At 43.6% G+C, this 14,933-nt stretch overlaps 1 protein-coding gene across 2 annotated transcripts in view; it reads right to left on the reverse strand.

Moving 5' to 3' along the window:
- LOC139229947 (DDRGK domain-containing protein 1) overlaps positions 1 to 14,933 on the reverse strand; it is a 132,394-nt gene that overhangs the window by 34,420 nt on the left and 83,041 nt on the right. For both annotated transcript variants that reach the window (XM_070861609.1, XM_070861619.1), the window contains exons 3-4: positions 7,918 to 8,024; positions 5,630 to 5,731 (exon numbers count right to left, since the gene is read on the reverse strand). In XM_070861609.1, the coding sequence (XP_070717710.1) occupies positions 5,630 to 5,731; positions 7,918 to 8,024 (209 nt within the window). The remainder of the gene's footprint in view (positions 1 to 5,629; positions 5,732 to 7,917; positions 8,025 to 14,933) is intronic.

The raw sequence follows: 14,933 nt of genomic DNA on the forward strand, positions 1-14,933 counted from the left end.
CTTCTAACAGCAGGGTGGGTAATATTGGCAGCTTCCTACACAACTCAACAGTTAAGTTACAATAAGGCTGTAGACCACTGGAGTTGGCATTTATCATTACCACAGGCAACTGCCATTCTGTCTGGCAAGTGGTGCCCCTGTGTCACAGTACAGGAAGGAAGCAGCCTTGTGCTTAAAAAAAAAGATTTTGACGACAGATCATAAAGTTTTTATGATTGTCTACACAGGAAATTAAAATTATGCACTGCATTACAGGAGCAGAACACTCCTGTATGAATCAAAATTACATTATGGAAGGGCTTTAACAGAAATGTTACCAAGTTCTTATTAACACTATATTTGTAAGTTAAAAGAAGTGCAGCATTTTCCCTTAAGCTATTAATTCCACTCCAACATTTTAAAAAAATCAACAAAATTTTAATTTCAAAATGAATGCCATGATGTCAAAAATAACGCTCTTAAAAGTCTAAATGGGTGGGGAATCTTTATTCAAACATTAAGGGAAAGTTTAATTCAAATTCTAACAAATACAATCGTCAAGTCCACTTTTATATCAAAGATACTGCTGTTCTACATTGTGAATACGAACAAACAAACGCATTTATAGAGAGCCTTTCACAACCTCCCAAACTAAACAGCCAATTAAGTACTTTTGAGGTGTCCCTGTTGTAATGGAAATGCAGCAGCCAATTTGCACAGAGAAGTGCCACATAGAGCATTGAGCACTAATGTGGATTTCGTCCCCTAGGGGCACAACAGACACGATTTTTGCAGCGTGACAGCTGCAAGAAAAATGCAGGGAACAGCGCCAGCCCTTATACATGGCCTTCTTCGACCTCTGACACTGTCAACCATGATGATCTATGGAGCGTCCTCCTCCGTTTCGGATGCCCCCAAAGATTCGTCAACATCCTCCACCTGCTCCACGACAACATGCAGGCCGTGATCCTTACCAACAGATCCATCACAGACCCAATCCATGTCCGGACCAGGGTTAAACAGGGCAGCGTCATCGCCCCAACCCTCTTCTCAAATTTTCGTCGCTGCCATGCTCCACCTCACGGTTAACAAGCTCCCCGCTGGTGTGGAACTAAACTACACAACCAGTAGGAAGCTGTTCAACCTTCGCCGTATCCAAGCCAGGTCCAAGACCACCCCAACCTCTGTCGCGAGCTACAGTACGCGGCGAGGCCTGCGTCTGTGCACACACAGGCTGAACTCCAGGACATAGTTGACGTATTTACTGAGGCGTATGAAAGCATGGGCCTTACGCTAAACATCCGTAAGACAAAGGTCCCCCACCAGGCTGTCCTTGCCGCACAGCACTGTCCCCCAGTCATCAAGATCCACGGTGCGGACCTGGACAACGTGGACCATTTTCCATACCTCAGGAGCCTCTTATCAACAAAAGCAGACATTGATGAGGAGATTCAACACCGCCTCCAGTGCATCAATGCAGCCTTCAGCCGCCTGAGGAAAAGAGTGTTCGAAGACCAGGCCCTCAAATTTTCCACCAAGCTCATGGTCTACAGGGCTGTAGTCATACCCGCCCTCCTGTATGGCTCAGATATATGGACCATTTACAGTAGACACCTCAAGTCGCTGGAGAAATACCATCAACGATGGCTCCGCAAGATACTACAAATCCCCTGGGAGGATAAACGAACCAACATTCGTGTCCTCGATCAGGCCAACATGCCCAGCATTGAAGCACTGACCACACTTGATCAGCTACGCTGGGCAGGCCACATTTTCCGCATGCCAGACACGAGACTCCCAAAGCAAGCGCTCTACTCGGAATTCCTTCATGGCAAACGAGCCAAAGGTGGACAAAGGAAACATTACAAGGATACCCTCAAGGATAAAGTGCAACATCCCCACCGACACCTGGGAGTCCCTGGCCAAAGACCACCCTAAGTGAAGGAAATGCATCCGGGAGGGCGCTGAGCACCTCGAGTCGCATCGCAGAAAACAAGCGCAGGCAGCGGAAAGAACGTACAGCAAACCTGTCCCACCATCTCTTATCCTCAACGACTGTCTGTCCCACCTATGGCAGGGACTGTGGCCCTCGTATTGGACTGTACAGCCACCTAAGGACTCATTCTAAGAGTGGAAGCAAGTCTTCCTCGATTCCGAGGGACTGCTTATGATGAGAGCATTGAGAGCAATTATGTGATAATCTGAGTAGTAATGCTGGTTGAGTGGCCAGGTAACAGAGAACACCCCATGCTCTTCTTTGAATAACGACATGGGACCTTTTACATTCACCTGAGAGAGCAGTCAAGATCTCAGTTTAATGTCTCATCCAAAAGACGGCACCACAGAAAATGCAGCACTCCCTCAGTACTGCACTGGAGTGCCAATCCAGATTATGTGCTTAAATGTCTGGAGTGGGGCTGTAATAATTCTGGTTATGAAGCAATATCCTAGACATTTTAAAGATCCTATTCTAAAAAAGTTAAGCAAATGAATTAACTAACTTCCTCCAATTTACTGTAGCTGTAAAATATCTCCCACATTGAGTGGTTTGATGTTGGGTCATTAGAGTACTTGGAAACATTGCTGCTGACCTACGTATTATAACCAAGGTGCTCACAGCACCACCTACTCAGAATCATACCACTTGTGGCAGTTGCAAAACTGTGGGTATTGTCCGCCTCCACTAACAGACACAAGAACAAAAATGGATGCAAAGGCCATACAAAAAAAAAAGCACTTTTGTCATACTTTACTGGAGAGTTTTAATTTTGATATAAACAAATTGATCAGAAATAAAAATCTACGCTATGTTTTTTTAATAGACTTTAAAAAATACCAGAACAGTACATCACTATGTAGCCTCTATCTTTTTTGTTAAAGCATTAAAAAAAAGCACTGCAACTTAAATGTCAACGTGATTTTCAAAATAAATAGTTGAATAGTCATCACATATATAAAAGAGGAACTGACATCTATCTGGCAAATTTTTGTATTGCCCATTGCCCTTAAATCTACAACCTGACAATTCCGTCAACAAACAGTGCAGCTTCATTTATGATTTAAATGATATTTTTGATACAAACACACATCAAACCACTGGGGAACAACGCTGAATAATATGAATGGGTAGTAAAAGCAACTCTGCGCGAATATGTGCAAGTGTACATGCACCCGTGCCAGTGTGTGCGTGTGCAGGGATATCTTGAGACGGTATCTGAGATTAATCGAAAATGGATAAGTTCAAGACTATGATCTTTTTCTCTTCCTAAAAAGACGTGTTCTATGCTATACTTACGTCAACTGGCCACCTGCATTACCTGTATCCAGATAGATGCAGCTTTGAAAACTAAAATGTATTAGGTCATAGTTGGATCAATTAAGAATCTACTCCAAAGTTCAAACCATGCCAAACATATACTTCATTGAAGACAGTTTCCCCATTGCCACCCTTCGTCTCACCTGCTTTCTACTTTCTCCACTCTTTCGATTATCCTTGTGTCGACACCATTTCCCCAAATGCTGTCGACTGAGGCAGCTTCTAAGAGATATGAGCGAGCACGCCAAGACTGAACCCCCGTTCAATTTTTCCATTCTCCCCTTTCGGGAAGCATCTTGTTCCATTTAACACCCTTCCTGCCTTTGATTGTCCACAAAGTTGGTTTGCTTATCAGTTACAGGCAATGTTCCCTCTAATTTTTTTTCGTGCGTGGTCCCTTTAAATTTACCACATGGCCGCGTATGCGCAGTATTTTCCAGCAGCTTGTGAGCAGCCTGCGCAGGACCTCCCGATTGATGCACGGCCGTGCAATGCGCCTCTTAGGGGGAATGTTGGTTACAGGCACTCATACCGTAGCATTTCATGGTACAGATAGTCTATACACCAGCACACTGCCTTAACCAGACCTCTTCCATTTCCAAAAAGGGATTTTCTTATCCAGGACATGAACTCCCTCGATCTCTTGTGCAGCACAGGTCTTGCTAGATTATTCACCCACTCTTCAACTCTCCAGTTCCTCTCCTACTTTGCTTGTTAGCTATCGCTCCATCTCCAACCTCCTTTTTCTGTCCAAAGTACTTGAACATGTTGGTGCCTCCCAAATCTGTGATCATCTTTCCATGAATTCAATGTGTGAATCCCTTCAATCTGGTTTTCGCCCCTGCCACAGTACCGAAATTGCTCTCATTAAAGTTACAAATGACATCCTTTGTGACTGTGACAAAGGTAAACTATCCCTCCTCATCCTTCTGGACCTATTTGCAGCCTTTGAACAGTTAACCACTCCATCCTCCTCCAACGCCTCTCCACCAATGTCCAGCTGGGTGGGACTGCACTCGCCTGGTTCCATTCTTATCTATCTAATCGTAACCAGAAAATCTCCAGCAATGGCTTCTTCTCCCACTCCCACATCATTACCTCTGGTGTCCCCCAAGGATCTGTCCTTGGCCCCCTCGTATTTCTCATCTATATGCTGCCCCTTGACGATATCATCCGAGTCAGTTTCCACATGTACACAGATGATACCCAGCTCTACCTCTCCACCACTTCTTTTGACCCCTGCTTGGTATCTAAATTGTCAGATTGCTTGTCCGACACCCAGTACTGAATGAGCAAAAATTTTCTCCAATTAAATATTGGGAAGACCGAAGCCATTATCTTTGGTCCCCACCTCTCCCTAGCATCAATCTGAGGGTGAGCAAGACTATTTGCAACCGAGGCATCATATTTGACCCTGAAATGAGTTTTCAGCCACATATCAGCGGCATAACTAAAACCGCCTTTTTCCACCTCCGTAACATTGCCCGCCTCCGCCCCCTGCCTCAGCTCTTTTGCTGCTGAAACCCTCATTCATGCCTTTGTAAACTTGAAGTCATCTAAAACTCAGCAGCGTGTACTAACCCGCACCAAATCAAGATCACCCCTCACCCCAGTGCTTTCTGACCTACATTGGCTCCCAGTTAAACAACGCCTCGATTTCAAAATTCTCATCCTTGTTTACAAATCTCTGCATGGACTTGCCCTTCCCCATCTCTGTAATCTTTTTCAGCCTCACAATCCCACAAGATGTCTGCGCTCCTCAAATTCTGGCCTCTTGAACATCCCTCATTTTAACTGCTCAACCAGTGGCCATGCCTTCAGCTGCCTGGGCCCTAAGCTCTGGAGCTCCTTCCCTAAAGCTCTCCGCCTCTCTACCTCTCTTTCCTCCTTTAAGACGCTCGTTAAAACCTACTTCTTTAAATAAGCTTTTGATCATCTGCCTTAATTTCTTCTGTGGCTCGGTGTCAAATTTATCTGTTTGTCTGTAACACGGTTGTGAAGCGCCTTGGGATGTTTTACTACATTAAAGGTGCTATATAAATAAAAGTTGTTATTATTAAGTGTGACAGTAAACTGCCAATTGTCCCTCGCCACAGTGATGCAGCTAAAATGGATGCTGCATATTTTTGCTCCAACATGCTGACAATCCAAACCAGTCCCCATTAACGTAAATGTGGTTTCACAGCTGCTCTTTTTGTCTCTCTGCACTGCAGAAGAAAGGTTTTAACCACCAGATATTTTTTTGCCTAAGGTAAGTACATTTATTATTTGCCAGACTCGTGCACCATGAAGAAACAGTCACCTGGAAACAACAAAACAAAACAGTAGACGTACTTTTCTCTCCTCTTGAAGTCGTAATCGTTCCTCGTCTTTTTTTCTGTCTTCATCTATCTTGAGCTGCAATTTTCGGCGTTCCTCTCGATCTGCTTCTTCAGCCTTTAAGTGAAATACAATAAAATTGGAATAGATCAGAGCCAGATCAATTCAGACTCAAATTACTTCAAAGCTCATCATAGCTGAACTATATGCTGAATTTGATTGATCAGGTTTTTCTCGCACAGTGTTTCCTTAGTACACATTGGAAAACCACCTCACTTACTTCTGTAGATGTTATGACATTATAGATTACAGGTACAATAAAACGACAACTATAGCGGAATCTGCTTTATTACTATCCAAAGGAAACTTCATTTTGTTACGTATAAAGGGATACAGTCCAATAGCTGATCAACTGAATTCTCTGGCTGTAATAATATTAAGTAACCTAGTGTTGATGCCGGTGGATAGCGACGCCGGTGGATAGCGACACTGGCTTCCATTTTGCTAGCCTGTTGACTTTATTGCAGTTTCCCCAGTAAAAATGGTCTCCAGTAAGACACATTTTTGAGGGGTCTTCAGTAGAAGGACATGATGAAAAATCTAGGTTAGTGTTACAAGCTGGGAACTTGAAATTAGTTTAGCAGACAGGCAAAAAAGTGAAAGTATTCTAACAAATGTTCTTGATGCAAGACATTAATCTGTCTTTTCTCTTTATCAATGTTGATGAACCTGCTGTGCATTCTTGTATTTTTTTTTAAATTAAAAGTGACCCAAGAGACTGAAAATGCAAAGTTCCAGATGAGTTTTCAACAGTATTGCATGCTATTATAAGTTTGGGCACAGAAAATAATTAATTATTCATTAACAGAGTAGTCACCCTGCCGTCCCCATTTCCCTATTTTAGGCACATAAAGGCAATTATGTTGTGAAAGTTTTTAACAACCTTTTCTTTTACTAAATTGACCTTGCATCATAGTCGAATACTAATGCAATATCCTCTCTCTCACCCAATTGGAACAGGTGCAGTGTACCACTTGTTCTTCTAAAGGGCTGCTAAACATTGTCCAACGTGCTTATAATAGGACTCTCTCTTTTTGTAAAACTGTTGACCTAAAATACTTGCTTAAACCAAATTAATAGGGTAGTCTCACTGCCCTATTTTTTCCACATTGCATGTAAATTATTCCCCTGGGATTGAAACCCATTAAGAGGCAGAGGAAGACTCTAAACAGTGAGTCAAAACATCTTACAAGAACACAGAAGATAAGAAAAGCGGTCTTTTTTTTATTCATTCACGGGATGTGGGCGTCGCTGGCAAGGCCAGCATTTATTCCCTGTCCCTAATTGCCCTGTGGTGGTGAGCTGCTTTATACAACTGAGCGGCATTCTAGGTCATTTCAGAGAGCAGTTAAGAGTCAACCTCAATGTTGTGGGTCTGGAGTCACATATAAGTCAGTCCAGGTAAGGATGGCAGATTTCCTTCCCTAAAAAGGACATTAGTGAACTAGATGGGTTTTTAACAACAATCCGGTGGTTTTATTCCAGATTTATTTAATTAACTGAAATTAAATTCCCCAGCTGCTGGGATTTAAACTCACGTCTGTAGGTGGTTTTACATCAGTGTTTGCTTAACTTGGATTGTGGCAGAGCTGCTCTTTGCACCAACTCACCACGTTTACTCTAGTACCAGAGGCTCACAAGGACAGAATCGTAGATTCACAAAAAAAAATACATCCATGATTCTGCTACTGGGATAAGGTAGTCCCACGACCTAAACTATTGAAGCACTTTACAACAGCTGGTTTGTGGGGAGGGGGCGGGTGAAAGTCATAATTGGTCTTAGCGTCCCTGAGCTCCAAAAGAAAGGCGGAGATAATACTGGGCAGGGTTCCCAGGTCTAACTGCCATCCAGCAATATCTTGGATAGAAGTAAGCTGACTTTTCTTTTTCATGGCTCACAGACACCAAGACCAGCTTTAGTGCCTTCATCATTGCCCTCACTGAGGTCAGCAAACTAGTCACAGATCAGGCACTGAACCTGGAGATCTTTGCTTCTGCAACTCTGCTTTTACACTGCACAAGCACTTACCAACTGAGCATTTAAGGGAACCTGCGTAAAGTGCATGTTTTTAATGCATAGTTTACACTTTGCTATAGTACTATTTGCATCACTTGCTCAATAGGTCATGAACCTAAAATAAATAATACAATGTCAATTGGCTAATAAAATACAAGTGATAGAACTGAAGAAAGAAAGCATTCACACTTTACACCTTTTGTTATTAAAAACAATCGCTTCTAACCTCTCTTTGTACTTTTCGCTGTTCTTTCTCTTCCAATTTCCGTTGTTTCTTGGCTCCAATTTTGCCGTGTGTTTGAAATTCTGGACCATCTGCATCCACTTCATCAACTGAACAGCAAACAGAAAACAAAAACAAATTCATGGATCTAAATGTCAAACGGCAAATTAAGAACACTTTCAAACATCCAAATGCACCCTACCATAGTTCAAGGCAAATGAGCGCTTGGATTAACACCTTCGTGTTCGCACTTTTCTAACATAAGTACAAAAATGAGCATAGGATAATAATTGCACAACGAAGTGTTAAATATTAAAAGATATAAATATATGGAGCATGGTTTCAGAATATGGAGCAAAATTATGTTTTAAACAGGACACTATAACTACAGAAACTGCCTCATGGAACATGAATGACTTCAGTCTTTTCGAGTGGGACATGGGTCCCACTCGAAAAGACTGAAGTCATTCCTGTACTTTTGTTTAGGTGTTGCATCAGACAATCTATAAAGGGCTTAATTTATAGCTATGTTTGCTCACGTAATAACCAAAAAGGGACTTTCTCATTTCCATGGTCTGAATAACCCCACTCCATTACTGGGTCTCTGCACCTCTGCATCACTCAACTGTCAGCCAGGGAGATATATCTATAGAAGTATATTGGTTTCTATTTTATACAGCCCAACAGAAACAGTAGTTCTGATTTGCTTCTGTCACATTCTGTGCATTATTTACCTGTGAAGCGGAGTATTTTGTATTGCTTCTGTACTGTTTAGACGTAGCATCAGACAATTGGAAAAGGATTCATTTAAAGCAATATCTGCTTACACCATAACTAAAAAGAGACTTTCTCATTTCCATGGTCTGAATAACCCCAATATACTTTTACGGACATTTATCTCCAGGCAAACAAATGAGTGATGCTGAGCTGCAGAAAGGCAGTAATTGAGTAATGGGATTATTCAGCCAACAGAAATGAGAATGTCCCTTTTGGTTTAGCTTAGCTACCACAATCCCTTTTCAGATTGTGTGGTGGTCAATATTTCCTCATACGTCATTTACTTACGACTTGGGATCAGGCATGTAGCTCTTCTTCCCTGTACTCCCTCCAATATCTGAGTATCCTTTTTTAAATAGAGAGAACAAAATTGCACATAATACTCCAGAGATGGTCTCACCAGGGTTTTAAAATTACCTCTGGATTTACACGTTATACTTCCTGCTGTGCATCGCAGCATTGTTTACTAAAAAAAACAGCCAGGGAACATTGTGCTAATAGTTATCGTGACTTGTCCAATAACCCACCCCGCCCCCACCAAAGATGTCTCTCCTGCTCCGATAATGCAAGTAGATTCCCATTTAGCACATAATCCATATCAGCCTTCCCTCGGTCAAATCTAATAACCTTACAGTTTCCCGTGTTAAATTGGATCAGCCATTTCTCTGCTAATTGATCGAGCTTATCACAATCCTTTTGAATTTGTGCACCTTGATATTCATCATTTGTCACTGATCTCAATTCAGTATCGTCCATAAATTTGGACAGAATTCCTTCCTCTAATCATTTATAAAAATTATAAATAACAGCGGCCCCAACATTGAACCTTGTTGTACTCCACTGGTAACTGGCTGCCAACCATATACCTGCCAATGCACCACTCATCATAGGCGGTCCCCCATATCGAGGATGACCTGCTTCCATGCCAAAAAAGGGTGAGTTCACAGGTGTTTCAATGAAGGACCTGATATTCCAGGTCCCGAACTACATGTTGAAGAATGGAAGATGCCTGTGCGTGGATTTTTTTTAACGTGTGGTGGCCATTGCATACAAGCCACCAAACAGGGCTTGACAGAGCTAGGTCTTGGTCCAGTGGCAAGGATTAACCAAGACGACTGGAGACCAGCTCTGCTGCACGGACCTAGTGCACACACATATCGCAGTGTGGGCTGGCCCGTGCTGCCCCGGGCCCTCGCCTCTTCTGGGCCCCGAACTCACGCCTCTCCTGGGCCCCAATCACATCGCTCTGCAATCTCTCGCCGCTCCTGCACCCCAACCTCGTTGCTCCTGCTGTACCTGACCACGCTCCAATCAGCAACCTGGACCTTGGTAACGTCAAATCCAGTCGCCCTCTTCCTAAACCATTTGCCAAGCCATTTTTATCTATGCCATGGGCTAAAAGAGTGACTTTATGAGGTCACTATGTCTTAATTGATTAAAACAGTGAGTAGTTGAGCCATACAGATCAGGAAAGTCTCGATTCCATCTTCAGTCTGTGTTGAATTAGCTCATCTCATCTGCAGAGAAAGCAGTGACACAATTTGTTCAGTGGCCTGGATTAAGGGGAAGAACATGACCAGAGTTCCTGTTCCTAATCACGCTGAAAGTTCACCTATGTTGATATTGGGCGAGAGCATGATAAGGTTTGGCAGTGATGCTATCTGTAGTTCAATAGCCTACCAACACTCACTGTGTAGGGTCACACATTAAAAATAGCCATGATGTGCAAGAGGATGAGTGATGCCCAGGAAACTGTATCGCAGCTTTTTTTTTCTATTAGTTTACAGGATGTGGGCATCGCTGACAATGCCAGCATTTAGTGCCCATTCCTAATTGCCCTCGAGAAGGTGGTGATGAGCTACCTTCTTGAACCGTTGCAGTCCGGGTGGTGAAGGTACTCCCACAGTGCTGCTAGGGAGGGAGTTCCAGGATTTGACCCACAACTATGAAAAAAACGGCAATATATTTCCAAGTCAGGATGATGTGCAACTTGGAGGGGAACTTGCAAGTGATGGTGTTCCCATGCGCCTGCGGCCCTTGTTCTTCTAGGTGGTAGAGGTCGTGGGTTTGAGAGGTGCAGTCAAAGACGCCTTGATGTGTTGCTGTAGTGCATAAGAACATAAGAAATAGGAACAGGAGTAGGCCATATGGTCCCTCAAGCCTGCTCCTCCATTCAATAAGCATGGCTGATCTGATCATGGACTCAGTTCCACCTCCCTGCCCGCTTCCCATAACCCTTTATCCTTTTATCGTTTAAGAAACTGTCTATTTCTGTCTTAAATTTATTCAATGTCCCAGCTTCCACAGCTCTCTGAGGCAGCGAATTCCACAGATTTACAAACATCAGAGAAGAAATTTTTCCTCATCTCACTTTTAAATGGGCGGCCCCTTATTCTAAGATCATGCCCTCTAGTTCTAGTCTCCCCCATCAGTGGAAGCATCCTCTCTGCATCCACCCTGTCAAGCCCCCTCATAATCTTATACATGTTGATAAGATCACCTCTCACTCTTCTGAATTCCAATGACTAGAGGCCCAACCTACTCAACCTTTCCTCATACGTCAACCCCCTCATCCCCGGAATCAACCTAGTGAACCTTCTCTGAACTGCCTCCAAAGCTAGTATATCCTTTCGTAAATATGGAAACCAAAACTGCACGCAGTATTCCAGGTGTGGCCTCACCAATACCCTGCATAGCTGTAGCAAGACTTCCCTGCTTTTATACTCCATCCCCTTTGCAATAAAGGCCAAGATTCCATTGGCCTTCTTAATCACTTGCTGTACCTGCATACTATCCTTTTGCGTTTCATGCACAAGTACCTCCAGGTCCCGCTGTACTGCGGCACTTGGCAATCTTTCTCCATTTAAATAATAACTTGCTCTTTGATTTTTTTCTGCCAAAGTGCATGACCTCGCACTTTTGAAAATTATACTCCATCTGCCAAATTTTTGCCCACTCACTTAGCCTGTCTATGTCCTTTTGTAGATTTTGCGTGTCCTCCTCACACAGTGCTTTTCCTCCCATCTTTGTATCATCAGCAAACTTGGCTACGTTACACTCAGTCCCTTCTTTCAAGTCGTTAATATAGATTGTAAATAGTTGGGGTCCCAACACTGATCCCATTAGTTACTAGTTGCCAACCAGAGAATGAACCATTTATCCCGACTCTCTGTTGTGTTAATTAGCCAATTCTCTATCCATACCAATATATTACCTCCAACCCCAGAAACTTTTATCTTGTGCAGTAACCTTTTATGTGGCACCTTGTCAAATGCCTTCTGGAAGTCCAAATACACCACATCCACTGGTTCCCCTTGATCCACCCTGTTCATTACATCCTCAAAGAATTCCAGCAAATTTGTCAAACATGACTTCCCCTTCATAAATCCATGCTGACTCTGCCTGACTGAATTTTGCTTTTCCAAATGTCCTGCTACTGCTTTTTTAATAATGGACTTCAACATTTTCCCAACCACATCCTGAAGACGGTACACACTGCAGCCACAGTGGACCGGTGGTGGAGGGAGTCAATGTTTAAGATGGTGAACTCCAAGCCATCGTCAACACCTTCACCAAAATGTACGAGAGCATGGGCCTTACACTAAACATCCATAAGACAAAGGTCCTCTACCAACCTTTCTCCACCACGCAGCACTGTTCCCCGATTATCAAAATCCACGATGAGGCCTTGGACAACGTGGACCATTTTCCATGCTTTGGAAGCTAATATCAACAGGGGCAGACGTCGATGACAAAGTCCAACACCGCCGTGTGTCAATGCAGCCTTCGGTCGACTGAGGAAGATCAGCAGCTCAAATCCGGCACCAAGCTCATAGTCTACAGAGCAGTAGTGATACCCACCCTCCTATAAGCTTCAGAGACATGGCCTATGTACAGCAGGCATCTCAAAGCACTGGAGAAGTACCACCAACACTGCCTCCGCAAAATCCTGCATATCCATTGGCAGGATAGGTGCACCAACGTCAGCGTTCTCGCTCAGGCCAACACTGAAGCACTGACCATGCTCGATCAGCTCTGTTGGGCGGGCCACATCGTCCGCAATACGAGACTCCCAAAACAAGCACTCTACTCGGAGCTCCGACATGGCAAGCAAGCCCCAGATGGACAGAAGAAATGCTTCAAGGACATCCTCAAAGCCTCCTTGAAAAAGTGCAACATCCCTGACACCTGGGAATGCCTGGCCGAAGATCGCTCAAAGTGGAGAAAAAGCCTCCGGGAAGGCGCCGAACACCTTGAGTCTCTACGCCGGGAGCAAGCTGAAGCCAAGCGTGTGGAAGCAAGTCATCCTCGACTCCGAGGGACTGCCAAGAGAGGATGGGGTAGCGATCAAGCAGGCTGTTTTATCCTGGATGGTGTCGAGCTGGGGATCGACATCTTCAAGAAAAGAGTAGAGTCCCTGCCATGTTAACCCCCTCTCTCCTCCTTCCCCCGCACCCCCCCCACCCACTCACCAAACCAGCAGCAGTGAGCATCCTGACTGCATGGGCACCGTGCAACAAATAGCCACAAGTGCTCTCTTTTGGGTTGGCTGCTGCTCGGTACATTTTGCAGTAAATTAAATTAGAAAAAGAGGTACTTGTGCTCAGCTCAGTCACAGAGGATCTGAAGCTACACTGCCCACATACCCTTTACCATTCCGAACTTAAAGATGAGCTACCACATTTATTTCAACACAAGCATTTCGATCACGTTAATGCAAGTATTGATCTCCACAACCACATAGCTCGTTGAATGAAACCCCTGGCCCACATTCTTCCCTCATATCAGGCAATTATTTTTTAAATATTTCAAGTCAAGGGTTATGGGGAGCAGGCAGGAAAGTGGAGTTGAGGCCAAGATCAGATCAGCCATGAACTTATTGAATGGCAGGCTCAAGGAGCCAAATGGCCTATTCCTGCTCCTATTTCTTATGTTCTTATGTTCCTATTTGTTAGGGGTGGCAGAGTATGAGTATGATTATGAGCACGATAGACCAGTTAGCCCAACATCTGTCGTTGGGGAAATGCTGGAGTCCATTATTAAGGAAGCAGTAGCAGGACATTTGGAAAAGCATAATTCAATCAAGCAGGGTCAGCATGGTTTTATGAAAGGGAAATTATGTTTGACAAATTTACTGGAGTGCTTTGAGGATGTAACGAGTAGGGTGGATAAGGGGGACCCAGTGGATGTGGTGTGTTTGGATTTCTAGAAGACGTTCGATGAGGTGCAACATAAAAGATACTGCACAAGATAAAAGTTCACAGGGTTGGGGGCAATATATCAGCATGGATAGAGGATTGGCTAACTAACAGAAAAGAGAGTCGGGATAAATGGGTCATTTTTTTGTTGGCAAAACAGTGGGGTGCCGCAGGGATCAGTGCTGGGTCCTCAACTATTTACAATCTATATTAATGACTTGGATGAAGGGACCGAGTGTAATGTAGCCAAGTTTGCTGATGATACAAAGATGGGTGGGAAAGCAAATTGTGAGGACACAAAAAATCTGCAAAGGGATATAGACAGGCTGCAAGTGGGCAAAAATTTGGCAGATGGAGTATAATGTAGTAAAATGTGATGTTAGCCACTTTGGCAGAAAAAAATAGAAAAGCAAATTATTATTTAAATGGAGAAAAATTGCAAAGTGCTGCAGTATAGAGGGACCTGGGGGTCCTTGTGCATGAAACACAAAAAATTAGTATGCAGGTACAGCAAGTAATCAGGAAGGCAAATGGAATGTTGACCTTTATTGCAAGGGGGATAGAGTATAAAAGCAGAGAGGTCCTGCTACAACTGTACAGGGTATTGATGAGGCCACATCTAGAGTACTGCATATTTAAGGAAGAATATACTTGCATTGGAGGCTTTTCAGAGAAGGTTCACTAGATTGATTCTGGAGATGAGGGGGTTGACTTACAAAGATAGGTTGAGTAGGTTGGGTCTGTACTCATTGGAGTTCAGAAGAATGAGAGGTGATCTTATCGAAACATATAAGATAATGAGGGGGCTCGACAAGGTGGATGCACAGAGGATATTTCCACTCATAGGGGAAACTAAAACTAGGGGACATAATCTCAGAATAAGGGGCCGCCCATTTAAAACTGAGATGAGGAGGAATTTCTTCTCTCAGAGGGTTGTAAATCTATGGAATTCTCTACCCCAAAGAGCTGTGGAGGCTGGGTCATTGAATATATTTAAGGCGGAGATTGTCAGATTTTTGAGCGATAAAGGGGTAAAGGGTTATG

Source organism: Pristiophorus japonicus, chromosome 2, assembly GCF_044704955.1.
Source record: "Pristiophorus japonicus isolate sPriJap1 chromosome 2, sPriJap1.hap1, whole genome shotgun sequence".
NCBI lineage: Eukaryota > Metazoa > Chordata > Chondrichthyes > Pristiophoridae > Pristiophorus > Pristiophorus japonicus.